Source organism: Eurypyga helias, unplaced genomic scaffold, assembly GCF_000690775.1.
Source record: "Eurypyga helias isolate BGI_N326 unplaced genomic scaffold, ASM69077v1 scaffold3989, whole genome shotgun sequence".
Classification (NCBI taxonomy): Eukaryota; Metazoa; Chordata; class Aves; order Eurypygiformes; family Eurypygidae; genus Eurypyga; species Eurypyga helias.
In genome coordinates, this window is record NW_010273768.1 from 22,414 (window position 1) to 49,515 (window position 27,102).

At 54.8% G+C, this 27,102-nt stretch overlaps 2 protein-coding genes across 2 annotated transcripts; one reads left to right on the forward strand and one right to left on the reverse strand.

The window, feature by feature from the left end:
- The first annotated feature begins 1,664 nt into the window (after positions 1 to 1,664).
- On the forward strand, positions 1,665 to 11,364 carry LOC104515560 (acetyl-coenzyme A synthetase 2-like, mitochondrial). Its single transcript, XM_010159576.1, has 14 exons — positions 1,665 to 1,977; positions 3,343 to 3,439; positions 4,133 to 4,332; positions 4,791 to 4,966; positions 5,828 to 5,980; positions 7,223 to 7,370; positions 7,782 to 7,919; positions 8,115 to 8,207; positions 8,575 to 8,687; positions 9,130 to 9,256; positions 9,909 to 10,036; positions 10,587 to 10,650; positions 10,980 to 11,101; positions 11,188 to 11,364. Exons 1-14 carry the CDS (start codon positions 1,665 to 1,667, stop codon positions 11,362 to 11,364), a joined length of 2,049 nt encoding a protein of 682 aa, XP_010157878.1.
- Positions 11,365 to 12,436: 1,072 nt separating this feature from the next.
- Positions 12,437 to 27,081, reverse strand: ABCD4 (ATP-binding cassette, sub-family D (ALD), member 4). The gene is made up of 18 exons (XM_010159574.1): positions 27,018 to 27,081; positions 26,772 to 26,899; positions 26,413 to 26,552; positions 23,256 to 23,372; positions 22,860 to 22,985; positions 21,953 to 22,003; positions 19,373 to 19,467; positions 17,998 to 18,119; positions 17,081 to 17,172; positions 16,816 to 16,905; positions 16,345 to 16,547; positions 15,951 to 16,042; positions 15,704 to 15,740; positions 14,718 to 14,767; positions 14,415 to 14,467; positions 13,987 to 14,063; positions 12,692 to 12,807; positions 12,437 to 12,532 (listed from the first exon to the last, which is right to left on the reverse strand). The coding sequence occupies exons 1-18, from the start codon at positions 27,049 to 27,051 to the stop codon at positions 12,437 to 12,439; spliced, it is 1,719 nt and encodes a 572-aa protein (XP_010157876.1). The 5' UTR covers positions 27,052 to 27,081.
- Between the last annotated feature and the right edge of the window lie 21 nt (positions 27,082 to 27,102).

Sequence of the window (27,102 nt, forward strand, 5' to 3'; positions counted from 1 at the left end):
CACCCCACATTACAGGTGGCCTGGTGTCAGAGAGCTGGACAGACCTTTGGGTGGGCTCAGCCTCTGCCAGGAGTGGGCCTGAGGAGCAGAGGGAGCTGGTTGAGAGGGAATAGCACTGACGGGGAGTCCCAGGAAGGTGAGCGATGTGAGAGCAGCAGGAGCCCATACTGAGTTACCAGCGGATGAGCCCCTGCCCTGCTAAGGGCACCTGCAGATGCTTTTATGGAAAAACTTGTAGCCTTAAAAGGGAAAAGGGCTGAGACAGAGCAGACGTGGACAGGAAATGAGACACTTGTGGAATGACGAGGCTGCTTGGATTTGACTTTGTGGAGGGGCTGTAAACCCACAAGACTGTGTTTTCCCAGGGGACAGAGCCCTTGTAGGTCCTCACCTATCTCTGGGAGCAGATCTGACACAAACACAGGTGTATGGTCCTGGGTGAACGCACCTGCCATCAGAGAGTGCCTGTCTCCCATACCAGTGCCCAGCCACTCCATCAAACATACCAGCCCTGCAGACCACCACGACTGGTGTCACACTATGAAGAGCAAAGAGATCTATTAACCCTCTCATCTCTGCTGTTGGTCCCATGGGTGTGCCTGGCTGAGAACAGCCCTGCCTGCAGGAGAAGCCTTTTTCTGCTCTCCTCTTGTGCCCTCTGGAAAGGGAGGGGAATCTGATCAAGAAACAAAGGAAATCTCCAAGCTTTGCCTTATGATACACTATGTAGGGCCTGAAGGCAAGGATGGCAGAAAAAAGCTGTTTGGAGGCAGGGAGGCAGCTTAGCTCAGCTACTGTCGGGTGTCTCAGCATGGGGAGATAGGCTGCAGTGTTTCATGCCAAGCCACCAGCCCTGCTCCTCCACAGCCTCATTGATGCTCCCAGTCCACCCTGTGGTACAGACTGGTCTGAAGCGTTTTGGGGGAGGCAGAGAGCCCAGCTTGCCAGAGGGGACAGCTCTGACAGCTGCCCGGCAGTGAGATGGGATGTGATATTCCACTCTTGCAGCTGACAGCTGCAGGAGAAAAACTGTCCCTGGCGCACCAGACTGTAGTCTAGCACTCTGCAGGGAATGGGGCTTAATTCTGGGAAGGGGATGGTGCCATCTCCCAAGACTAGCACAGAGAGGACCCTAACTTTCACAGGTGAGCTACCCCAGGCTGCCCTCGCCTGGGGGCTGCAGCAGGGGGGCTGTGGGGAGGAAGGGGATGGGGATGAGTGGAGGGATGCACGAGGGAGGTGAGTGGGGGTGAAGCAGAGGGGTCTGGGGATGCAGCCCCAGGGGAGGGGAGCAGGCTGTTGGATCCTGACCTGGGCACCCTGCAGGGAGCCCAGGAACCCGCTGAACCTGGCCCCTGCTCAAGAGCAGCTGTCAGGACTCAGATTAGCATGAAGGTTATTTTCAGTCAAATATTTCTACTGCCCACCCCCTTCCCCTCCCTTAAAAGGGATTGAATTTCTTTTTCCCTGTAGTGCTCTGGGAGAGAGGAGGAGAGGAGCGAGGCAGAGGAGAAGGGCTGCCTGGGCTCCCTGCACAGGGGAGCTTTGTGTCCGGTCAGCCGAGGGACACACAGCCCCAGCTCCCACAGCGGTCCATCTTGCCTGGGCCAGATGGTCCCGAACGGCTGCCCATCTCCTCAGTGAAAGTCAGGTGACCTGCAATGATGGCCAGGCTGCTGGTCAGGGCTTGCTGCCCCAAAGCTCTTCCTCCGGCTTCCAGATGCCCGCCTGGGTCAGTGGCTGCCCGAGCCTGGAGTCACAGGCCCCTCACTGCCTACATGCCTGAAGCCATCACCTTCCCTGGATCCAAGGACCACCAGGACTTGTACAAGGTGTCAGTGGAGCAGGGAGATGCCTTCTGGGGAGCGCTAGGGAGGAGCCGGCTCACCTGGATCACCCCTTTCCACTCTGTCCAGGACTGTGACCTGCACCAGGGCAGGGTCTCCTGGTTCCTGGGTGGGCAGCTGAATGTGGCAGGTAAGGAGGGCGACGGACATGGTAGCTCACCAAGTGCCTCTCTGTGAAGGGCTCTGGCCCCAGGAGGAGGTTGGAGGCACATGGTTAAAGGGTTGGAGAGAAGGGGTTCCCTGAAAGGTAAGGTTGGTCCTGCAGTGACTGTAGTGTAAGGATGTGGTTGGTCCTAAGGGAGCAACCAGGTCTTCCTGGAGGGGTTGCAGCTGGATGGGGATCTGCTGGGAGCTGGGTGGCTCTCCCTTGGCCTCCATGGAACCTGCAGCAGCACAGCAGCTCCGTTCTGCAGGACCGCAGACAACAGCCCCAAACCCCATGGATTCAGCAGCAGCATTGTACCAGGTTATCCCTGCCCAGCGAAGGTGGCTTGTGTCTGCAGAAAGCAAAGTAGGGGTGCTGAGTGTTACTGGAGGTCCCCGTAGCCGTGGGAGGCTCTTCTTCTGTAGGCTGGAGCTACTTCCTTAGGGGGGCTACCCGGGGATGACACTGGGGCTGGTGACACCGTATCCTGCTCACAGTGCTGTTGGTCCCAGTGTTCAAGCTACGAGACAGACCTCCCAGAAATCAGGTCTTAACAGTCTATTTGGGCAGGAGAGCGGGAGTTACTTGCCTTTGGGATTTGAGATCTTACTGTTCCCCCTTTGGTGTGCATTTCTTTTTCTCCCAAAAACTATAAACGGTCAGGAGAAAAAGGCATTTTGGTATGCATACTGGGGCTGCTGCATCATCCCATGACCTCAGTAGCCGGTTTTAGGAAAACACAGAGTGGAACAAGGCTTCTGAGGAAACTGCAGCTGCCAGCATGGCAGGAAACTTTTCTCGGAAGTATTACAGCCAACGCCTCAGCCTACCATGTCCCTGGAAAGCCAGGGGCTCTGCACTCCTGGCCCTGGCTGTCTTCCATCATGGACAAAGGCACCCTGCAGCCTGCCTGTGCAGAGCTTTGCTTCGCCCTACATTTGCTATTTAGGAGCCCCGCCACCAAAAAACTGCCCTAGTCCACCCCAGAGGCGGCTGCAAGGCAGCGCTGGGTGTAGCGATGGCTGAGTTAATGTTTGCCAGGCCCTCCGAGGGCACTGGGGATGTGACCTCCAAAGGCACTTGAGGCTGTTTCTGCTCTGGACTGCATTAAGGTGCAATTAAGGGAGGAGCTGAGAGTGGGGACTGCTAAGTATTGGAGTGGTGAGGACCGTAACGGGCTTGGGAGGGGGCTTAGGATCTGCCAGCTGGTATCCACAAAGGTTGTTTCCGTTGTTTCAGGATAATGATGAGAAGACTCTGATCTGAAAATCGGACTGCCAGTGCTGGTTTTATGGGAGATAAGAGGTACTGAGGGTTGGTCTGGTAATGAGACTGGGTTGTCTTTTCCAGTGAATTGCCTGGACCGACATGTCCACGTAGCCCCAGACAAAGTCGCCTTAATCTGGGAGAAGGATGAACCAGGAGAGGAGGTGCGGGTCACGTACAGGTCAGTTCTTACCGCTGAGTGTACGCACACATATCGCAGCGTGCATGAGCCCTGCACAGGACTGATCTGCTGATGTGCATCTTGTGAGGGGTGCAACATCCCTCATGTACATAGATCAACAGTAGGGTGGCTGTTGGCTTGCCTGCTGATCCAAGACTTCAGCCTAGCTCCTGATGAACCTTCTGGGCCCTGAGGGGAACCGAGCCAGCTGGGGTGGCAGATCTAAAAGTCCCTTGTGGGGACATCCCAGCTTTAGCAAAGCAGAGGACCCTGTTACAGAGGGGCCAGATATCTAACTCCTCATGTGTAGCCTCCAGCCTTGCAGGGTGCCGCTCCAACTGTACGGGCTGTCACAGGGAATGTCAGCTGAGGTGTTGTGGGCTTCCTGAGCTAGAGGAATTGCCAGTGGCCACTGCTGGCCCTACGGCTTGCTCCTCATACTGACCACTGAGAGTGTCAGCCGCTGTACAGAGGCCGTTCTTTCCTATAAATAATGGCCCGTGTTAGTGATTCTCTTCTCCTTTCTGGAGATGCCCTCTCCCACTGGCATTTTACAGCTCTCCCATGGACTTCCAATGGGATGGCAGTTAGGGTGCGTAGGAAGTAGCTTGTGACTCTGAGGTCCCCCATCTTTATGCACACAGCTAAGATCTGCAAGAGAGTCTCTAACTGTGCCATTGCTTTTTTGGGCAGGGAACTGCTGAAGCTGACATGCTGCCTGGGAAACACCTTGAAACGGCAAGGGGTGAAACGGGGCGACAGGGTGACAATCTACATGCCCCCGTGCCCGCTGGCGGTGGCTAGCATGCTGGCCTGCACCCGCATCGGTGCTGTGCACGCTGTGGTGTTCGCCGGGTTCAGTGCAGAGTCCCTGGCAGACAGGATCCGGGATGGTAAGAGCCAGTGGGTAACAGGGACACATGTTTCCCTTGGGAGACAGTGCTGATCTTGTCGTTTCAGCAGCTGGGTGCCTCAGGGCTGTGCTGATGGCAAAGGTTTTCTGAGTTAGCCTCCCTGGGCTGAGGATGTCCTCCCATGAGGTACAGCCATGGAGCAGGGATTAGCACCCCAGGAAATGGCATGGGCTCCCTAAATATCTTCCAGCCTGTGGGATGGACTGGTTCTCTGCTTCATCCAAGTGACTGAAGGGCTGGGATACAGTGTCTCCTCTGAGGGATGCAACACAATCAGGAAAAGATGGGAAACAAAGATGCAAAGCTGCTGGTTTTGCTAAATGGAGGACATGAGTAACGGGCTGTGAGACAGAGGGAGAGGGGCAGGGTCATGGTAGAACCAAACTGCTGTGTGACTGATGGAGAGGGGCAGAGCTGCTTATGTGGCTCTTCCGCAGCCCAGTCGGAGACAGTGATCACGGTGAACCAGGGGCTGAGAGGCGGCAAGGTTATTGAGCTAAAGAAGACAGTGGACCAGGCTGTGAAGCAGTGCCCAGGAGTGAAACGGGTCCTGGTTTCCATGAGGACCGACAGCAAGGTTCCCATGACAGCCCTGGACATGCCGCTGGAGGAGGTGAGAGGCTGCCCCGTGCTACTGCTGCTTCCCCTGAGCGATGTGCCCACTCTGGGAGCAGGGACGGGGGTGGAGAGAGGGTCAGAGTCCTGGCAGTTTTGCTGGCATTGACATGATGCAGGGACATTGTCCTGCAGCAGCTGGGGCTGCACACAAGTTCAGGAGAGTCCCAGGAGCCATCAGGAGGGGTAACTGGAGACTTCCCGCAACACCAGCCCCAAACTGTCAGGGGCAGGCAGAGAGAACTAGGGCTCGTAGCTGGGTGGACCAGGGGCTAGAAACACCCCAGACCTGGGCTGACACACTGTGAGCCCAGCCTTGGACTGCCACTGCACCGTCGCACACCGCTTCGATGGCAGACCTGGCAGCCTCTGCGAGCATCGCTGGCAGCTTGTGTCCAAGCAAGCAGGCAGTGAGGGTGCTCGTGTGCCCGTCACTGGTGGCACGCAGGGTGGCCAGGCTGCCAGCATGGAGCACTGCTGCTGACAAGGTGAGGCCCCGCTGTGCAGTTCTGTTGGCTCCCTGGAGCTGCACAGGAGTCTGCCTGCCTCTGCTCCTGCCATGTGTGAGCAATTAGTGCTAGGAAGGCTTGATGCAAGAGCTCTGTGCTGGTCAGAGCATAAAAATAGCTGCCTCTTACTCAGCAGGTCTGCTCTGGTTGAGGAGAGCATTTGCCAGCTCAGCAAGGCGAAAGAGAGTTCAGGCTGGCGAGCAAGGGGAGGGGAGGCAGGGAAGCTGGCACGGGAGGAGGGGGAGCCGGTGGAGGCTTGGAGGGATGCTCAACCCAACTGCAAGCAGGTTTAGGGACAACACAGGGAAGCCTATGAGACCCCAAGGGAGAACCCCTGTGCTCTCCTGCAGGAGATGATGAAGGAGGATGCGTGGTGTGAGCCTGCTGCCATGGACAGTGAAGACATGTTGTTCCTTCTCCACACATCTGGCAGTACCGGCAAACCCAAGGGTCTGGTTCATTCCCAAGCTGGTTACTTGCTGTTTGCTGCTCTCACGCACAAGGTAATGAATCCCCAGCGACAGAGCACTCATGAGCTAGCAGTGCATAGGCAGTGCAGGGAACAGATGTGCTGCCTTGTTGCACCGTGCTGCTCAACTTCATCTGGAGCAAAATCTCTGGGAAGCTTTCCCAGGGCATCAGCCCAGTAAAGCACACCTGCCTACACCTAGTGGGTAAGAGCAACACATGCTCCAGTGCAGGGCTTCCCAAACACACACTCCTCTGAGGTACCTTCTTGGCTTTCTTCTTTCTTTCACTGCCCTGTCCTAGGCTGAATCATTGGGTAGGATGCTCAGCCTTGTAAGGGTAACTTTTGATTACTGTGTGAGGAGGAAGAAGCCAATTTGTTCCTAAAACCTCTGCATTGCTTTCCCTAAGTGTAACTACTCCACCTTGGGTGGGAGATTGAAGGGAGGGGCACATTTGAGGAGATCTGTAGAAGCTGGTGAGTGCCCTCAAGATAAAGGGTCTATGCCTGAAGAGTGTGGGTCATCTTTGGGAAGAGGAAAGCCTTTAACCCAAAGCAGATTCCAACCGAGCTGAATAACAGGGCACTGAGCACAGCATGGAGCTGCACGGGACATTTCCTATAGAGTCCTCTGGCAGAGTGAGTCCCTCTCAGAACAGTCCCTTACCTTTGGGTCCGGTCCCTGGGAAGCTTTCCTGGCATGGAGTAAAGGAAATTAAGGATAGTGCCTGAGGAAGCTGGACGTGTTGCTGCCAGCCTGGCGGCACTCAGTTCTGCCCTGCACAGGGCAGGGACCATTCCCTCATACTCCAGCCTTGCAGCCAAAGGTCTCCTGAGGAATAAACAGGGCAGCAGGAAGAAGAGCATGCTCTGCTCTCCACCTGCCTGCAGCGGGGAGGTGCCAACTCTTGCGGGCAAGCTGGCGTGGCTCCGGGCCGGGGCATCCCACAGTCCCGCTGCTCACTGGCTCAGCGCTCCTGTGCTGGGCTCCTTGCTGGGTGCAGGGTTTTCCTCAGTGTTTACAGTGCGTCTGGAGCCCAGCAGTGCCTGGGGGTGTCTCATGGAGTCCTCCACCACATTGCCCTTCCCTACAACTCCTCTCCTTCCAGGTGGTCATGTTTTAAAAAACACTCTGCAGGAAGAAGGTGTCCCTGCAGGCATGGTGGGGAGCTGGAAGGCTGCAGTACCATGAGGGCTGAGAGGGGATACACCGGGGAGGTATACCAGGAGGGCAGGCCCACGCCGTACCCCTCACTGCCTCTCCTCTCTTGTGCAGTACGTGTTTAACTACCAGGACAGAGACGTCTTTGGCTGCGTGGCAGACATCGGCTGGATCACCGGGCACACCTACGTGGTCTACGGTCCCCTCTGCAATGGCGGCACCACAGTCCTTTTTGAGAGCACTCCCACCTATCCTAACCCCGGTGAGTGAGACGGTGTTCCAGGGGAGCTGGGACAGGTCGCAGCCACCCTACGAGACCCACAATGGTCAGGGAGTTGCCAGCTCGATGGCAGGACACAGGCAGCAATGGTTCTGCTGCCGCAGGAGCAGACGCATAGACCTGCAAGAAGAGTCTTTACTTCTGGTTAGGAAGCCACTGCTGCTTCTCCAGGGATGAAGCTGTTTCTCCCTGTCCCTCCGTGCAGCAGGGAGAGTAGAACTAGGTGGTATGGAGGAAAAGGCTCCTGCTTAAGTCCTTTACAGCATGGGATTTGCTTGGCTGAGGGTCCAGGCACTGCTGGAAAGCCCTTGCTCTGTCACCCCCTCTCCCTCTATCTTGGTCTCAGACTGGGAGGACCTGTGTGCATGCTTACTGGCCCCGTTTCCATTGCAGGCCGCTACTGGGAAACAGTGGAGAGGTTAAAAATTAACCAGTTCTACGGGGCGCCCACTGCCATCCGCCTGCTCCTGAGATACGGCGATGAATGGGTGAAGAAGTATGACCGCTCTTCTCTCAAAGTGCTTGGCTCAGGTAACTTCTGGTGACACAGCCTGGAGCAACAAATATTTGGGCATCAGGTTTTGCCTCTTCCCACGGATGCCAACAGCAGCAGCACACGAAAGTCGGGGAAGTACGGTGTTTGGGTGTGGCTCCACTGGCAGGCCCTGGGAAGCTGTGTCTGTGAGCCCATCTTCCAGCTCTGTCCCCTTGTCTTTCCCCTTGCAGTGGGAGAACCCATCAACAAGGAGGCTTGGGAGTGGTACTTCCGCGTGGTCGGCGAGACACGGTGCCCAGTAGTGGACACATGGTGGCAAACTGGTGAGATGTGTACAACCCCTCATCCCAGCTTCTGCTCTCCCAGGCTTTAGGAGTGACTTTGCTGGCAAAGCAGGGGCGGGTGTTACTGACACTTGTGTATGAGCGTTGCCGTAAGGGGCCACGGGCACCCAAAGATGAGGGAGAAATGGCCTTTAAAGCTAACCCAGAGAAACACAGGGGAGTTGAACTACACAAACAGGATCATCCTTCTGCAAAGATCCTTCCTCAGCTCTCTGGCAAACACAGCCCCAGCCTGTGGTCCAGAAGGGTGCAGCAAGGGCCAGGGCAAAGGCTGTTGGCCCAAGCAGTGCTACCTGGCTTTCCTCATCCCCAACTTCGATGAGCGTTATGGTTTCTTTTGCTTCAGAAACAGGAGGCATCTGTATCTCACCCCGTCCTTCGAATCCTGGAGCTGAAATCCTTCCAGGCATGGCTATGAGACCCTTTTTTGGGATCAGCCCCTCCCTCCTGGATGACAAGGTACATTTTAACCTGCAGCTCAGTCACTGGCTTAGCCCGCTTTCCCCCAGGCACTTGCAGCACCTACTTGCTGACAGGAGCTGAGATCTGCAAGCGCGCCTTTCCTGCTATCCTCTGCGACCTTCTTTGCTGGGAAGGGACTAGCAGCGAAGCTGTTCTTCCAACTCATGCAGAAGCTGAGTTGTTTTCTAGCTTGCCCTGTCCTGACAATACGGGCTGTGCTCCAGCTCCCTGGCACGTCTTTCCACGGTGAGGTTGCTGGGCAGGGGCAGCTGGTTGCAGGCATCTGCTGGGAGAGGCTGTGCCTGTCCCATCGGAGTAGGAGGCACAGGACTCTCCTCACTGCCTTCCTGACATTTCCATCGCAGGGTTGTTAAACAGGCAATGATTCATCATTCCAAGCACCCTCAGGCACAGTTACTACAAGTTACCTATTTTACAGGGAAATGTCCTACTGGAAAACAACATCTCTGGGGCCCTTTGCATCTCACAAGCCTGGCCAGGTATGGCACGAACCATTTACAATGACCACAAGAGATTTCTGGAAACCTATCTGACTCCTTATCCAGGTAAGGAAAATGCATGGCAGGTCACTGCAGAGGTGTTGGTTGGGTCTGCTTCCTGGTTTTCCACACAAGGGCAGGACTCAGGAGAGCTAGCTCTGCTGCTCCGTTCTTCCACAGACCCTCCAGTGTTGAGGCCCTTCATCTCCCCAAGCCCGGTACTTCAGCACTGCCCTGCGAATGGATCTCTCTCACCAACCTTCCCTACCGGACCACACGTGGTTTTTAAGGCAGTGGATTTGCCCTTGTGTCCTCAGGCCTCTTGGTACATCTCTTGCAAGCCCTCTTGGCTTCTGTCACTCATCCAGAGGCACTGAGCGAGCCCAAGGGTGGGTGTCGTGATGCAAAGCTAAGGGGGAACACAGCAGGACCACAGGCACCTGCATGGGAGCAAAGTGCTCCTGGCTCGTGGTGATGAGGCAGGCCAGGCATTCGCTGGCACACTGCAGGATGAGGGAAGGAGCCTGACAGAGCAGGTACCAACCAAGGCAAAAACTAAAAAGGCAGAAGGGCACCTTCACCCTGAGCAGCTGATGAGGCATGGAGAACACGAGCCCTGGTGCCACAGAGAGGAGAAGGGGGCAAGGCGAGAGCGTGGGTGACGAGCAGCTCATGCTCGCCACCACAAGTGACCGTGGCACGGTTTTGGTCTCTGCAGGGTTTTTCTTCACCGCGGACGGTGTGTATCGTACCAGCGAGGGCTACTACCAGCTGACGGGACGGCTGGATGACATCATTAACATCAGCGGACACCGTCTGGGCACCGCGGAAGTGGAGGATGTTGTGGTAAGAGGTGTGGGTGGGAGGAAAAGCCACCCGAGGGGACGGCAAAGGCACGCTGCTGGTGCTCAAGGAAGCTTCTTAGAAATACCCAGGCAGAAACACGCTGCTGTAGCAGCAAGGAAGTGCTGGATCCACAGCCTGCCTGTGGGAACAGCTTCCCACCCTCTTCCCTCCCATTCTGGCTCTCTGCAGCAAGGGAGGGACAAAGACTGATAAGGTTGATACTGAATCCCAAAGCGGCAGCCAGGCATGTCAAGGGGCATCCATGGGCCAGTAAAAATTGTGGGACCTGGTGGAGGGACTTGGAGGAGCAACCTGGAGGCACAGAACAGAGTCCAGAGGGTGCAAAGAGTCAGGAGCAGGGGGGGAGGATTTGTGTTTGCAGACAGACCTGCTGAGGCAAGAAGGAAAAAGGACAGAGGCCATCTGACGTCCTTCCCTATCCCTCCACATTGCCATGGGCTGCAGCAGCCCAGCTGGGTCAGGGCAGGTCTGAGGTGGCAGCCAGCCTGCCAAAAGCAATGAGCCAAACCCCAGCCCTGTTCTCTTCCAGAATCACCACGCAGCAGTGGCAGAGTCTGCTGTCATTGGCTACCCACATGAGATCAAGGGAGAAGGTAAGGTGCTTGCTTTCCTGCCCCTGAAATGTCCTTCCCGGGGTTACTGCACAGCCATGGGAAGTGGCACCGTCACACCAACCCCTGGTAGCAACGCTGTGCCAACACTGTACATGTTAGCGGGGATCTCGGCACAGCCACCATAACCTACCCAAGACCAGCCGGGCTTTGCACAAGGCAGCAGCACCATGGTCAAAAGCACTTACAGCTCCAGCTACAGAGCATCCCCTGAGGCTACCAGGGGAGAGGGACCTCTCCTGGCACCAGGCCCAGGCAGGCTCTCAGAAGCACGCTGTGCGTGGTGCTCAGCACGGTGGTCCTTCTGCCAGGGGCCTATGCATTTGTTGTGCTGAAAAATGACAGTGGCTACACAGAGGAGACTCTGGCTGCTGAGCTCCGGGAGCTGATCTCAAAGAAGATCGCCAAGTACGCGGCCCCAGAGTACGTCCAGGTAGTGTGCAGGCTGGTGCAACACCCGCCCCAGCAGCCTGGTCAACCCCTCTCCCTCAGCCTTCGCTCTGCTCCTCCCCGTCCTAGGTCACGCACCGACTGCCAAAGACACGCTCGGGGAAGATTATGCGCCGGGTGCTGAGGAAGATCGTGGAGGACAAGGCCAGCGAGCTCGGGGATCTAACCGCCCTGGACGACCACGAAGCCGTGCAGCAGATCATAGAGGGCCACAAGCACCTGGTGGAGGGGCAGAACAGCCGCTAGCTTGGCTCTGCCAGCAGCTGCCTCCTGCTCCTCCACTGCAGAGCTGGGACCACATCCAGAAATGCCACTAAGCAAGTGCCAGCAAGTGCCGAGAGACCCTACCTGCACAGCAGGCCGTGACCTCTCCTCAACACAGAGACCCTCAAAACCTGTCTCCACACACCTATGGGAGGCAGGGGACAGAACGTGACTCATCATAGGCAGAACAAGGGGAAGCGAGCTCCATTTCTTCCCTTAAAAAACGAGGGCCAAAGCCCTCCTTGGCGTTCCTTGTGCCTTGCAGTCGCTGTGGAGCGAGCTGCAGGGCAGGATGATCAGCCCTGGACAAGTATGTTACTCCTACCCCTGCTCTGCTCTTCAGCAATAGTCTAGTCCAGGACCATTGCCAATATAGAAGCATTTCTTCCGACGCAAACCCCAGAAGGAAAAGATGCAGCAGTCGGGATAACAAGTAGTGACTCTTCTCCCTAAACATCACTGGAAAAGAGGCCCCAGATTTTAATACAGAAGTGTTTCTTTGATCTGTATCCCTGTGTCATGAGGAAAGCAGAGACATACCCCTTCTCTGTGCCAGCATTGCCCCCCCTTGGCATCCCTCGGCTCCTGCTGGGGAGCACAGCCCTCAGCAGAGCCACAGGCACAGATGCCTGTTCCGCAGAGCTGTGCAGGAGAGAGACAGAGGTCCCAGCGAGGCACAGAGGGCAGAACAGGAGGCTGCACTCTAGCCTCACACCACTGCATCCTGGAGGATCCTCTGGCCATTGCTTCTACAAGCCCTCTGAGGCAGCATCTTCTCTTTGGGCAGCCCAGCAGCTCAGCCCCTTCCCCCACGAGGGGCAAGGAGGCAGGAGAAGGGGGCTGGGAGAAGGATGGCATAGACGTGTCTGCTCCTGGCAGAACCCCACACCATGAGTTCAGACTCGGCCCTGTGTCCATCAGCAAAATCCAGAACTGGTCTTGCACTGGATGAATCCCTTGCTGTCAGCTGTTGGTCTGGCAGCTCCGTGTCCGCTATTCTAAGCTCTCCCAGGCGCGTGCAGGTTCTGCGGCTGGCCAGACAACAGCCTGCCTTTCAGCATCCTTCCCCAGCTGGGAGCCGCTTCAGCTTCTCACACCGCATGAGCTCCCATCTTCCCTCCCCGTGAAGTTTCAAAATCCAGCTATGGAACTGCAATAACACAATGACAGAGGGATGTCTCTGAGGGCACGGCCTCCCACAGCGAGGCTCTCCAGCCTCAGTCACTCCCGTCTCCTCGCCAGGGACCCTCTCTGCCTCCCCTGTCTTGCCACCCCCAGGGAGGTGTGGAGTGCTGCCTCCCCATCTCACCTTTTCCAGGCTGGCCCTGTGTCCCACGCTGACCAGCGTCATGCCCAGCTGAAGGCACACACGGTACAGTTCATGCTCCACCTCTTCTGTCAGGGCGCTGGTGGCTTCATCTAGCACTGAGAGAAAAGCCGTAAGCCCCACAAATCCCCTTCCCTCCCCCCAGGTTATCTCTCCCTGGGCAAAAGACCAGCAACTACCTAGAATATTCCACATATTAACCAAACCTCACCAAAAGCATCTGCAGAAGGCAAGTGAGGAGAAGCCTAAGGATCGTGATTTTCCTCTGGCATAGTGGTGTCAGCCAACTGGGAAAGCTGCCCTTTCCCACAGGCCCTCAAATCCACCCAAACAATGCCATTCACCTCATTCCTCTCCCTCAGCAGCTGCCAGCCACTGCCTCTTCCCCACCGCTGTGAACGCCAAGATGCGACCTTCCCAAGGTGGGCTGTGTGCCAGAGCCCCAGGCTGCACACCCCCGGGCACAAACCCCACCGGAGCAGCCAGGACACCTTCCCATCACTTAAGGGTAAATACCACAGACCTGGGGCAGATAAATCCCATTTGTTTTATACCATCTCTACAGCTTTTAGCTTGCAACCCACAGGTTCCTTCCACCCAGGCAGCACCAAGCCGTGCTGCAGGCTTCAGGGGAAGAGAGGTACTTACACAGGGGTACTTGTGACTGACACCAGCTCTGTTCACCCACACTGACCCCGGCCCCCATGACAACTCCTCCAACAGCCCCCCAGCAGTCATTAGCAATCTGAGTGTGCGAAGAAGTTTGCCCCATCTGCTAATGGGAGCTGCTTCCACAATCTCTCGGGACTGCTTCTCCCACCGCTCCTTGTTTTCTTTAGCTGTGTTGCAGCTAAATTCCCTACATTGCTTCCACAACACTAGAGAGGTTCACGAGCCCCAGATACGGCAGCTGATGCCATGCTCCCCAGCATGGCACCCTTCCTTACGTGGCATGCATGCTTCTTTACACAGCAACCGGTGAGCATGCTAAGAGGGGGCTCCTTCAGCTGCCATTGGACCTGAACCAAGAACATTAAATCACTAGCTCCCTAAGAAGAGGAAGTCTTATACACAGCCCTCCACATTTATCACCCTCCACACAGGTAATGAAATGTTTTCACCCCTGAATCCTGTGTGCTACACTGCTAAAATAATGGCCGAGACGAAGCATCCCCCCAAAAGAAGGGATTTCATGAGCTGTCTCTGTACCAGCTTCTCTTTACACCAAAGGCCCTGCCTTTTTTTTTTCTCCCCTCCTTTCTTGTGCAGTCACTCACCCGCATATTTTGGCTGGAGGTAGAAGAGCCGTGCGAACGAGAGCCTCTGCATCTCCCCTGGGGACAGGATGTCATACCTGCAGCAGGGTCGAGACTGAAAATCTCCCTCAACAAAGAGAGCTCGTGGCTGAAGAGCTTATGGTTGCTGATAACAGAGACTCCAGAAAACAACTACCCCTGTGTGTTCCCCATGTCCCTCTCCATGCGGGGATTGGCTCTGCACCTCTGTGCACAGTCAGCTGCCTGCAGAGCAGCATGGCTGGTGATAGTTGGTGTTGAGGCTCGAGGCATGAAGGCTTTGCCCCTGTATACTGCCCAACTCCCACTGGACACAGATGTTCCTAAGTCCAGCAGCAACATGCATCTGCTTAGAAGCATTTCCCACCCAGAGGGATCACCCAAATCAAGCAGATGGTGAGCTCCCTTACCAGTTCCAGTCCACCGGCTCATCCAGTCCTCCAGCCCTCGCTAGCAAATCAGTCTGCAGAAAGCAGAGCAGACTTGTGAACACAGACCCCAACCCTGGGCATAACCACCCCCTTCCTGCTAATCTCTCTTTTTCCACTTGAGCTGAAGTTGCTCCGTATCCCTCCTCCTCTGCCTGTCCCATGGACAGTCCCGTCCCAGCTGCAGACAATGTCCCCACATGCATCCAGCACAGGGTCACCTCATCCCTTTCTCCCTCACTGGCAGCACCAGGAAGGCAGGCAGCAACAGCCCCGGGGACTCACCAGCCCAGCCAGCTCCAGGAATCGCACAATTCTCTCATCATCTGCAGACCCTACGGGTGAAAGCAGTAAAGCATAAGCAGAGGTAACGTGCTGAGGCCACCGCTGCAAGGAGGAGCTGGGGGGGCAGAAGGGAAGGACTGAAGGATCTCCTGAAGTCCAGTGTAGCCAACTTGACCACTTAGCTGTATCAGGTCCTGAGTTTGGGCAGAGAGCGGCTCCCAAAGACAGACCACCTTCCCTAAAAACGTTAACCGTGGCTGTGGGCAGCATGCCAGGAGGTAGCTGGGCTCTGCAGCTATGAGACTTGACTCGGTCCATGGCCACAGATGGGCACAGCCAGAACACAAGGATCTGAAGCTGCTCAAGAGCCGCGACAGAGGCTGATGGCTGCTGTTACTCTGCAGCTCCCAAGTGTTTGAAAGCAGCATGTAACACTGCCTCACTCACACTCACACTGCCTTAAACCTGCACACCTGCAAGCTGCGGCTGACCACACGTGGTCTGACGTGGGAAGAGGGCAGGGGAGAGAAAGGATCCCCCCCAGTCTGACCTCAACAGCACGCAAGGCCCTGGGATGTCATTTGGAAAAGAGGAACGGTGAAAGATGGAGGCGGATGGAAAAGGAGAAGGTGGCAAACATGGCTTGCCCAAAGGCAGGTTGTACCATGCAGATCAGATGCATCCCAACCGCAAGGTGCTTCAACACACATCACATCCAGCACAACATGCAGAGCACAGTCCGCTTGTCCTCACTGCATCAAGAGAGTATTTCTTATCAAGGGAATACGTTCCTTCCCAAAAGGGAGGGAACACAGAGCTGACCTTAAAGTACAGTAAGGTAAATGTTCTGGGGGAAAGAAGAGAGCAACACAAGCAAAACAGATGAGCGCTCCTGATGGGGCACGGTAGGCGAGAAGCCGCACTGGGTCCAGGACAGGGAGCTGAGACCACACGACTGGCTAACTGCTCAATGAATCTCCACATACCTGAAACCGGATAGATCTCCTTCAGGGGATAGATCACCTGTTTAACAGACCACAAGAAGCCACGTCAGAGGGAGCTGGACACAGTCCACCAGAGACACAGCGGCAGTGGCATGAGCTCAGGCACGAGGGAAGGAGCAGCCACAGGCATCCTCTCATCTGCAGGCTTTTCTGCAGCGCTCAGGTTCGCAGGACACGACCCCAGCCAGGAGCAGAGCTGGGCCAGAGCAGAGGCAGTCCCTGGGCTCACCTGCTCGCGCAGGCTTCCGTCGGTGAAGAAGGGCCGCTGTGGCAGGAACACCACTCCCCGGGGGCCAAAGCAGGTCAGCATCTTGATGCTCCCTGCATGGAGACACACAGGCTGTAGGCCAAGCCTACAGCGCCAGCCAGCAACTCCCCACCACCCCCTGTGCAGTCCAGCCCCATGAAGTAGCCTACAAATTCCAGAAAAGGCAGATTTGCAACACAGGGCAAAGCAATGAGAACCAGAGCAGAGCTTGCGATACAGAGATGGGTGGTTCCGATGCATCGACACATTTACCATCACAGGGTGGCACTGGCCTCACAACCCCACCCTGCCACCTTCCAAACTCAGGGCAGCCCTGGTTGAGAAAGAGGGGTCTGCAGTGAGCAGCAGTCCTTACCCCGTGTGCTCTCCCAGAGTCCCCCGAGGACCCTCAGCAGGGAGGTCTTCCCCGTGCCAGTGTTCCCCACAATCAATATGCTGTTTCCTTGCGAGATCCTGAGGCTCAGGTCCTTGATGAGCAGCTTGCCAGATGATGGCACCGAGAGCATCACTCGCTCCAGAAGGAAAGCTGTGTCCCTTGGTTCCTCCCCGGAATGGCTGCTGTACCTCCACCAAGACAAAGGAGAAGAGCTCTGGGGGTATGCCACCATGCTGAGACCGGTAAAGATCAGGCACCTTAGACCTTCCATGCCCCTGTGACAGCAGTCCTGCCCCACACTCCCAGGAATGACAGACCACAGTCTGCACTGCCTGCTCCAACCAGCTGCCTGCAACAGGCCGTGACACCAACAGCCACCTCCATCCTGTAACAGCCCCACACTCTGCCACCTAAACTGCAAGCCAGGCAGTTGCTGAAGGGGAGACTCACCCATCCAAATCCCAGCTGGCTTTGGCTTCGGAGTAGTTATCATTTTGTTTTCTGCCAAGGCTCAGCAGGGTCTCCTGCAGTTCACCAATCCTGGATAAACAAGAGGTTGCATGAATGCCAGGGACAACTCCAGCAGCCCCCTCACAACACCCAACCTTGCCTGTGCTGGCTCACAAGTGCTCTTCTGTATTTAGCACGGACCTGTGCAAAGAGTCTTGTCCCACACTCCCCTTTCCTGCAGAGACCTGCCAACAGGGAAGCTCACCTGTGTGTGTAGCCAGCCACGTCGGTCAGGGTGCTGGAGAGGTCTATGAGCTGGCTGAAGCAGCTGATGAGGTAGATGGACACAAAGGCATTCTGGGGAGAAATCACACAGTAGAGCAAGGGTCAGTGCTGAGCTGGGACACTGCTCCTTCCTTCGTGGTTGGTGAGGAGGCAGCCAAGGAGTCCAGACAGCAGTATGAAGGGTGGAGAAGTCACCCAGGGTGGTGGGAGTGAAGGAGAAGGTGGCCATATTCAGATGAAGCAGGGCCTCCCTCCTCAGCACAGCAGTTCTGGCCGGGGGTGCACACCTCCAGCCACCCAGGGATGGTGTGTGCAGAGCATCTGCTGGCCAGCCATGGGCCCAGCACACTTGCCCCACCAAGTCACGCAGATCCAAGCCACCAGCCCTGCCCTGGCACCACACACGGCTCAGAGCAGGGTGTCCCAGCCCGCAGTGCCTGCTCAGCTAATTTTAGCTCTGCTTTGTCTGTCGCAAGCCACTTTTGAGTATCTGGGAACAAGCCAGGTGAGGAAGGCTCCTTTCCAGCTGCCTGGCAGGCAAATGCAAGCCAGCTCAGCCTCACAGGTGGCCAAGGTGACCATGGACAGCAGCCCAGGGCATAACCCTATGCACAGCACTGTGCAGACCCAATCCCCACCCACACCACTGAAAGCCAGAGGTCTGAGCTAGGAAACACTTATGTAGATGTGTCCCAGACAGCTCTCACCCCTAGGTTAATCATAAACCAGCTGGCTCCGAGCTCCCATTTCCATGCCACCATAGGCAGGGACAGTCTAACCTGAAGGTCAATCGCTGCAGGTTATCCAGCCCCAGTGTCACCAACCCCCCACAAAACCTTCATCCTCAGTGCCTGCTCACCCTTCACAGTTGGGTCTGGGAGATCACCCTTAGCTCACCTTGCTGACCAGGGCGCTGAGCTCTGTTGGACTCAGGTCACCGTAGACCCCAGAGAAGATGGGAATGGCAATGACGACGTAGCTCAGGATGCTGCCCAGGTAGTCAAAGGTGTTGACCCCAACTGGGCAGAAGCACATTGAGAGAAGACAGTGAGTTGGGGTAGGAAGCTCTGTCCCAGCCAGGCCCAAGTGCAGCCCATAAGCCCAGGTAGAAGACAACCCACGTTATTCCTTTAACCCTTCAAAATGCATCAGAGCAGAACCAGCCACTTTGCAGGACAGCACAAGCACCAGGGTGAAAATCCATTTGCCAAACAAAAAGCACTTTGGGGCAGCCACCCAAGTGAAGAAACATCATCAGACACACAGCTCAGGAACAACCATGGGACAAATGGCACTTTGCCTGCTTGGTTCTACTCTTCAGGGGCCTGACTGAATCCTGAGAAACAGGAGGGAGGGCAAAAAGTGAAGCTCTGGGGTGAGGTGGTTGGCCATGAAACCTGTCTTGGAGCACCGGACAGGCAGAAAGACCCCAAACTCCCATGGAGACATCACAGTTCAGGGCTCTACCTCCCTTACATTCCTCAGAAGCACACTGTGCTGGTGGGATAAGGAACAGCTGCCTAGAGAGGAACATTTTACAAGGGCCTGTAGTGACAGGACAAGGGGTAATGGGTTTAAACTGAAAGACAGTAGATTTAGATTGGATGTAATGAAGACATTTTTCCTGGAGAAGGTTGTGAGGCACTGGAACAGGTTGCCCAGAGAAGCTGTGGATGCCCCATCCCTGGAAGTGTTCAAGGCCAGGCTGGATGAGGCTCTGAGCAACCTGGTCTAGTGGAAGGTGTCCCTGCCCATGGCAGGGAAGTTGGAACTAGATGGTCTTTAAGGTCCCTTCCAACCCAAACCATTCTATGATTTAACCCAAACCTGGACCCAGTGACAATGAGAGAAGGGAGATTTTCAGGGGACAACTATGCTCAAGAGACAAGCTGTAGGAAAGAAATCTCCACAGCTCCCAACCATATATAGAGAGTCTTCTTCTCCACCAAAGTTCAAGCCCTTCCCCCTCTTCCTGGCTATTCAACACCTATCCCACAAACCCCACAGATTTCTGCAGCTTCCCCTTTTGTGACTTGCATTTTCTGACTTAGCTGGGTCCTCCACAACTTTCCTGTCTACCAGACATTTTACACCAGGATTCCCATTTAGGAGTGCAGCAGACACCCTCTGTTCACTCTCAGCACCGTGGACCAGCAAGGGATGGGACAGGAAAACCCAGCACTGCTGCTCTAGCAGTTGGGTTCCCAACCCTGCAGGCCACTGCAGCGAAGCTACCACATGCCCCAGTTCAGCCCCCAAACTCCCCACTCACTGTATAGCCACAGCTCCTTGCCTATCAGCTCCCTCTGGGTCTGCAGCAGGCTCTGCAGCCTCCGGTCCGTGCGCATGTGCTCCACTCGCCCAGCCCTGTAAAGTAAGATTGCAACATGCCACAGACATCCCGCCAGCACTGCAGTGGGATCAAAGCACGGGCTTTAGGGCTGAGGCTTGGAAAGGCTCTGACACTGTAGCATCCAAGAAACAGCTCTCAGCTGAGCAGGACTGAACACCCATGAGCTCCTTCATGAAGGACACTCTCATGAAATAAACTCTTGCTCTAACAAGCAGCCCTGCAAGTCTCCCCCAGAGCCCATGGGTGCTGCTGTCGCATAGGGGAGGAGGCAAGGCGAGGCCAGACACCACCAGCCAGGCCCTGGCCTGAGGCAGTGCACACCCAAGGTTGCACACACTTTCCAAGCAGGGCCTGGCTGGGAGAGAGGGATGGCACTGCTACACAGCTGGAGCCAGAGCGCAGAGGGCAGCCCAAGGGTGATGGCAAGCCAACATCACCTGCACAGCTAGGCAGCCCAGTCCAACTCTTCCCCAGCCCAAAGGAGCGGGATGTGGATGTGCCCCAAGCAGTGTAACCCCCCAGTGTAGGTGAGCCCAGCCCACAGGCCCCCCTTTCCCAGGGGTATCCCCATGGGCATCGGGGAGTAGCCCACCACCTGAGCTAGCAGTGATGCTCCCACAGCCAGGCTGAGCCGGTAGCAAGAAGGCCCATCTCGGCCTCCAGCAAGCGTGGCAGCTCCTCCCGCTCCTTCGCAAGAGCAGGGCTGCCCTCAGGTGGCAAAATGCAGAGAGAGCTCCAGGCTCCCCACCCGCCATTGCCCCCGCACCCACCACACACCCACGCTCCCACCATGGTCCACACAACATGCGAGTCACTAGGGACCCAGCAGACAGGACCAGGAGCTGCACAAAAAACCCCCACAAATTATGATTTCTGAAGAGTCTCAGTTCTTTGAAAAATACATTTTCTTTCTCAAAAATACATACAGTTAGAATTCCGTTTGGCATTACTGTCCTACAACCCATTTCAGGCAAGGAATGAGCTGCAACCTTCCCTGCTGGGTATTCGAAAAGCACAAAGCTCAGGTTTCATTTCTTCCTTTACCAAAACGATGGCTAGGCAGGTGCAAGGGGACAAGATCTAACAGCTTCTACAAGCTAGAGAAGTCCGGCAATCAAAACCAGGCACGCACCACAGGCACTTCTCGCAGGATTCTAGGAATGCAACCTTTTAAAAAATTCCTTTATTTTTAATTAAGATTCATACCATGACAACGCCTGGGTTTGTGGAATTCAATTACATTCTACTCTCTCACCAAGTGAAGCATTTCTACTGATGAACTGTACTGAAGTACAGTTTTCACTGTACTTTCACTTTCACTGAGTTGACACTCAGTTTTCTCATATAATAACTCACTTTCAATTTTCTACTTAGTAATAGAATAAAAACCTTCAAAATTGTGAGGAAAAGCACTGCAGCATAGATAAGGGCACGTAATCAGAGTATCTCTCCATTAAGAAAAATTATCATCAACCAGTAAGAATCAACCAGCCCACAAAGAAATAGCTCAAACTTGCCAAGATTGAGCAAGATTAATTGCGGTTACCTATATCAGAGTTTCATACCTGCCAATACCAATCTTTATGAAATCAGTGGTTTTGAATCAAACCACTCTGGGGACAGCATCACAACACTTGAAACGCTCATGTCACTACAGTATGAAGGAGCACAGGTCACAGGCAGGGAAGATCAGAGACAGGGCAGCTGCCACTTGCTTAAATTCCTGTAAGAAGCGTGATTTCACAACGTGCAGGGCAAAGGCAGACAGGTGACAAGAAAGCGGCAGTGACCTCCTGCCACCGACTGGGTGCCCCAACACAAGCTGCAGTAAAATCGTGGCCCGTTTCCTGGGTTCTAGCCATTTCTGTGAAACACCTTAAAGGCTCCAAGCAGCAGCTCAACAGACGGTAGGGCATCACTGAGCGGGAAAGCGCTGCCAGGCCCCCAGCTGTGTGCTCAGCTCTGGGGTAAACACAGAGTGAATTTGGAGAGTAGCAGTAAAGAGTTGGGAGGGTCATGGCACAGACTGCCCTAGAGCAGAGCAAGCAGAGGGAAGGAGGCCAGGCACCAGCTGGCACATCTACAGAAGACATGCAGGTTAGCAGCAGCAGGAGGCGTCCAGAAGCAACCTGCAACAAGTCCCCAGGGGAACATCTGACAAGATGCAATGAGCCCTCGAGCAATCTTCTAGGTAAGGACCTGGCAAAACATCAACAACGGTGTCTAAGCCAGGAACAAATCTGTATGAGGCCTCTGGGGATGTTAGGAGGAAGGCAGAGAAAAAACTTGTCTCCAGCTGCTGTGGAGTATTTCTGCAGACGACGTGCAGAATGCAAAGGAGAACAGTGTCAGGGCTGTACGATGCTGTAGTGGTATGGAGGAGACAGACCTGCAGCTGCAGCAACAGGACTTGGACTCCTCTGGGATACACAAATACAACTAGGATGCCCCAAGCTGGGAGGATCCTTACAAGGATGCAAAGAAATGAACGCTACTAACCTGTAGAAAGCAGCTGGTTCCGCATTGACACGAATCTGCATGTGCTTGAACCTGGACAACCCAAAAAAAACATCATCAGGACTGTGCACAAATGCCTGGTGAATTATGTAGCCAGCATCCTTGCTAAAGACGTCTTGTTTTGCCTCTGTCAGAGCACTGATCTGAGGTGTCTCTTGACAGAAATACTCAATAAGCTCAGAACAAGCACAAGAGACCAAGGCTTAGCACAAGGTAATATCATTCTGGGCCAGCTCAGTGGCACATTTGTTTGCTATCCTGCTCTCTCTGCACATCTTTTTGGCCCTTGGGCCTCCCATTTGCTAGCCCAGTGTGTCCACCATACAGAATCACCACAACCAACTGCCCTGGTCTGGGTTCCCTGTGCCACACCAGCTTCTGCTGCTGTCCCTGGATGCCCTGAGCCCCAGGGAAAGCTGCAAAGCCCCTGCCACACACCCAGCCAGCCCTGCAGGGAAAGGGGGGAGAACAGCTACAGAGCATATAGAAAGACTGTGCTGTTTTGGGCACTTCATGAAGGTGGTGGTGAAGCAGAAACCTGATTTCTGTCAGTAAATGCAGTTCACTGAACTTGCATCTGCACCCAAGGAAGCTCTACGTGCAGTTTTCTTCTTCACATCTAATGCCCTAGCAGAGACACCAGCAATGACCAGGCCAGCAGCCTGCAGACTGAACCAAGGGCACTGCCTGCCATGACACAGGGCAGTGAAAGGGGTTGGGGGGGGATCAGCACATGGGCTTTGGGGCAGCACCGCGCAGGCGGGTTTCTTGGAGTGTGGGGGAAGTCAAGCACAAGGGAAGTAGCTGCACACATAGCACTCTGGGACAGAAACGCAGCTTTCCAGGAGCTGCCAAGAGGCAGTGAAAACGCTGCTCTGCTGTGACTCACCTGAAATCCCCCTCCAGTTTTTCCTGCTGCACAAGTTTAGACACAATTGGGCTCATCAATACCTTATTGACAATCGTCCCAATGACGAAGTACCCAAAGATGCTCACGGGACCTAGCCAGCCTGTGCTACAGAGGAGGAGAAAGAGAGGTCAGCTAATACTGCAAGCAAAAGGACACCCCAGCACCCACCGGCTCAAGCATTCAGAGCCCTCAGCTGTCACCTCTCTTGGTTTTAAGAGAGGTTTGGGGGCCAGCACTGCACAGCCCAGCATCCCCAAGGCAGAATTCCCTTTGATGCACAGAGACGTACAAATGTCCATCTGGGGAGTTGTAACATGGGTGCCAGGCTCCAAGAAGGGGAAAGAGGCATGAAAGCAGGGCCAGGATGTCTCTTACCTGTGGAAGCACTGGTACGTGTAGTAGGCCAGTGTGAAGGGTGAGATGATGAGCTTGCTGGCCATGGAGCTGAGCTGCTTGCAGAACCTCTCCACATCCTGGCTGATGCGCTGGTCCCTGCTCAACACAAACAGCCATTGACACTGTTAAAGCCCAGAAGTGAGAATCAGTACTAAGTCCCTAACAGGGCACAAGATGAGCTGTTTCACTGCCTGTCGTGAACTTACGATGTGGGGCAGGTAAACAACCCTGCCTGGGAGGGACCTGCAGCTGTGACTCCCATTCCCTCATGGCCCAGCAGAACCCACCCAAGGGCCTTCCTGGAACCCAGGAAGAACAGATCCTGCTGTTACTTTCACCCTGTTCCTTGTATTAACCCCCTGTTCCACTTTGAACAACACTGTCCAACTCTGTGCTAAAGGTGTCTGTATCCTCGTCCTTTATTCCACTCCTGGACTCACACCTGTACTACCAAGAACTACTGACCCTCCTCAAAGCTTCAGTACTGGTGCTGCATCTCAGGCACCAGAACTACCAGGCCTGACTAGAGCACACGACTGGCCTTCACCAGTTGTTGGATATTTGCAAGTAATTCCCATCAAAGCCACCCTTCCACAGTAGCTGGTCCCTTCACCCTGCATGGAGTGCCCTCCAGTCCCTTTGCTGCAAGGAAGAAAGTGCTTCCACCCACTCTATCCCACAAGAGCAGGAGCAGTGCACCAAGCCTCCTCGCCCCGTTGGCAGCAGCCATGTGGGTGACAGACCCTCAGGTCCCATCTGTCCCACTGCTGAGCAGGAGTTGCATTTGGGATAACTGAAGGATTTCAGCATATTTACTCCCTCAGCACCTCATCTGCCCAGAGCACGTGGATGAGGTCCAGCCTGATGCGCTAAGCACAAGTAGAGAGGCCATGACAGTGAATGCTGGAGTCCAGAACGTAGAGCAAGGACAGACTCCTGGTTAGCCACCAGGGCAGATACAAAGACATTAATCTCTCAACTTTTTTTGCAGTTCTGAAACAGCAATGGATTTAATTTTGGGGCAGCTCTCACCCTGACTGACCTTACAGTCACCATTTTTCCTTGGTCGTAATTGTTCCCACACAGTTATCACTTAGGTCATGCTATAGACTCACGGTAGGACATTGCTTCTCATGACCTACATTATAAATGTAGTAACACGTAAAAATCAACTCAAATGCCCTGCTAGGAGCGCAAGTGTTTTCATGCCACTCAGAACCCACTCTTCATTCCTTCTAGATGGATGACACCGTGCATCTAACACCCAGTTTGGTTTGCACCGCACAATGGGAGGTCACTTCATCGCTCTAGTTCATTCTCTAAGTACCCGATGCAGGCAAACAATTCTCATCAAGGAATTGCAGATAAGGAGAATTTTTGTAGCAGCACCAAAAAGGCAGAAGCAAGGTGGTAATGAAAAATACTCCCCAGCAATGCCACACATTTGCTCTGCTCAAGTCAGGAGAGCTGGCTCTATCGCTGTGGAGCAGACTGACCCAGCTATCTCATGCATTTCACTGCACAATGCGATCCCATTCTCTGGTTAAAAATAAACCTGAGCAGCACAGCAATGCTGTCCTCTCTCCTCCCCTTCCCCTGGCCCAAAGAAAAAGACAGGCGTGCAGGAACTTCTGGCCACAGGCAATGTGCTACACCGCCTGGGAAGCACTGCACGCCTTGGTGACAGGCATGGCTTTTTAACCTCTCCTTGCAACTCCACACCACTACAAAACACTATCTGAAATGAACACTGAACAAGGGTGGGAGTAACCCCGACAGTGGCTGGAGAGTGCATCAGCATCATGAAGCTGCGATTTCATGTTCGGCGGTAGGGCTGTTTGACCCCAGACAAGCCCTCTCCTTCCTTGCTGCTCCCCCTCACGCACAGTTAGTTGCTCTTACTCGGGCTGTCCCCTAGCACTGGGCCAGCAGAAGCAGCCATGGAACAGGTCTGGTTGAAAAATGACACAGATACAAAAACCACCTGAGATATCAAGCAAAATTTCACTGTGCAGCCACACCACGCTGTGCAACAAAGGGGTGGGGACAAAAAGCTTGGAGCACTGGGCAGCAGAAGCACAGCAGCTGATTCAGTTCCTTGAGGTCACCACTATAAGCAAAAGGTAGGCGTCCCTGCAAGACAGCCCTGGACTTGGCCTCCTCTGGTACCATCAGCAAGGAAGATGGCAGCAGCGCAGTGACTAGACCAGGGATGCCCCCTCCAGGGGAGGAGAGCTTGAGGTCTCAAAACAACTGTATAAAGCCACACAATTTGGAAAAAGTTATCCCCTGGTTTTTAGTTTTTCAGCAAATATTCCAAATATAGTATCTTTAAACTCTGAAGGTAAAAGGGAAAAGACAAAAGCCTCTACCTCTCACATGATGTCTAATGTAGGCTCTTTAACTCCTCAACTACGTGTAACTACGCCAGCAGTGTCCTGCGGGCAAGATCAGGCTGGAAGGCCAGTGTCAGCAGGCAGCTGTGAGGAAGGGAGGTGTTCGACCTTCGACCAGCAGCTCTGCAGTAAGCACGACACTGCATGAAGCAAACTGGAAGGGGATCTTGTGCTGGGCTGGGATAAGCAAGGAGGAACAGAATGCTTCTCCCTCTCTTATATTTCAAGTCACCCCCGACATTTCCTCCCTAGAACAGGAAAGGGGAAATGCAGCCCTCATACCGTGCAAAACAAAGCCCTGCCTGGGCTAACAATCCAACTAAACAGAACTGCGTTCAGCTGACAATCTGGTGTCTGAAGTTCAAACAGAACAACAGGGACAGTCCTAACGTGCTGGCTGCACCAACGGCAGGGAGAGGCCGTGCTCTCTGACTCTAGCCAGGTCCTTTGCAACGTCACACTGCGTGTCAAGGGTTGAGTTTGCAGAGAGTATGTTTTATAGCAGCACTAGATCTGCCGGGCCTCTATTTTCCTCACAGTAGAAACATCCTACCCCTAAAACCACTGTGACCATCAATCACAGGAGCTCCCACCCAGGGCTGATGAGGGTACTCGTGCATAGATGACATAAGCTTCTAGGGCTCAAGCCCCTACCCAGAGACACAGAGAAGTCAGGAAAAGGCACGGAGCAGCACACGAGAAGCCAAGCAAGAGGCTGAGAGAAGCCACAGGCAGCCTACGGATTATCGATGTCCTCACGCAGCACGTGCAGGCTGTAGTAGACCTGGCCCTGGAAGTAGCAGCTGTGGAGGTACTCGGTGAGGGATTTCCTCCAGCTCACGTACATCATGTTGCAGATAAACTGGTCGAAGCTTTTTAGCTGAAATGAGGACAAGGAGACAGACAGGAAGGGATGAGTGAGAAGAACAAGCATTTCCCAAAATTACATAAAAATTTAACAGTTTGTACCAGTGATCCATCCCGCATGTAGCTACTGAACAGGGCATGGGCAGACCTAGACCATTTGTCACCAGGATGGTGCCAGGAGCCACGGGCAGCCTTCCCCTCCCAAGACATGGGAAGCTCTGACCTGTCTTACCGTGGCGTTTACTACGATCAGCGTCAGGGCAACAGCAGTCAGCGTTTTGAACCCGGAGAAGTCCTTGCTCCCCAGGACCTCGTAGTACTGGCTGGGGATGACGCCGACCTGGTAAATAAGCAGCTGCTCTGGAGGGAAGAGGCAAGCACGGGAAGGAAATGAAGGGCGGCGGTGGCAGAGCAGCGGGTGGGGAGCACGGGGCAAGGGGGAGCAGACGTGGGGTGCAGCCCACTGCCCCCAGCTCACCCAGCAAGGCGACGCAGAGCAGCGTGAGGAACATGAGGGCGCTCGGGGAGGGCCACCCGGGGAACAGCACGGCCTGCAGCCGCAG

Excerpts from the sequence above, each read along its gene's own strand:
- LOC104515560 (XM_010159576.1), top strand. The coding sequence starts at position 1,665 with ATGGCCAGGCTGCTGGTCAGGGCTTGCTGCCCCAAAGCTCTTCCTCCG. Across the intron at positions 8,208-8,574 it reads GGACACATGGTGGCAAACTG|AAACAGGAGGCATCTGTATC; the intron begins GTGAGATGTGTA and ends CTTTTGCTTCAG. Across the intron at positions 10,037-10,586 it reads CGGAAGTGGAGGATGTTGTG|AATCACCACGCAGCAGTGGC; the intron begins GTAAGAGGTGTG and ends GTTCTCTTCCAG.
- ABCD4 (XM_010159574.1), bottom strand. The coding sequence starts at position 27,051 with ATGTTCCTCACGCTGCTCTGCGTCGCCTTGCTGG. Across the intron at positions 22,986-23,255 it reads ACGTACCAGTGCTTCCACAG|CACAGGCTGGCTAGGTCCCG; the intron begins GTAAGAGACATC and ends CCTCCTCTGTAG. Across the intron at positions 16,906-17,080 it reads GTGGCTGGCTACACACACAG|GATTGGTGAACTGCAGGAGA; the intron begins GTGAGCTTCCCT and ends TTGTTTATCCAG.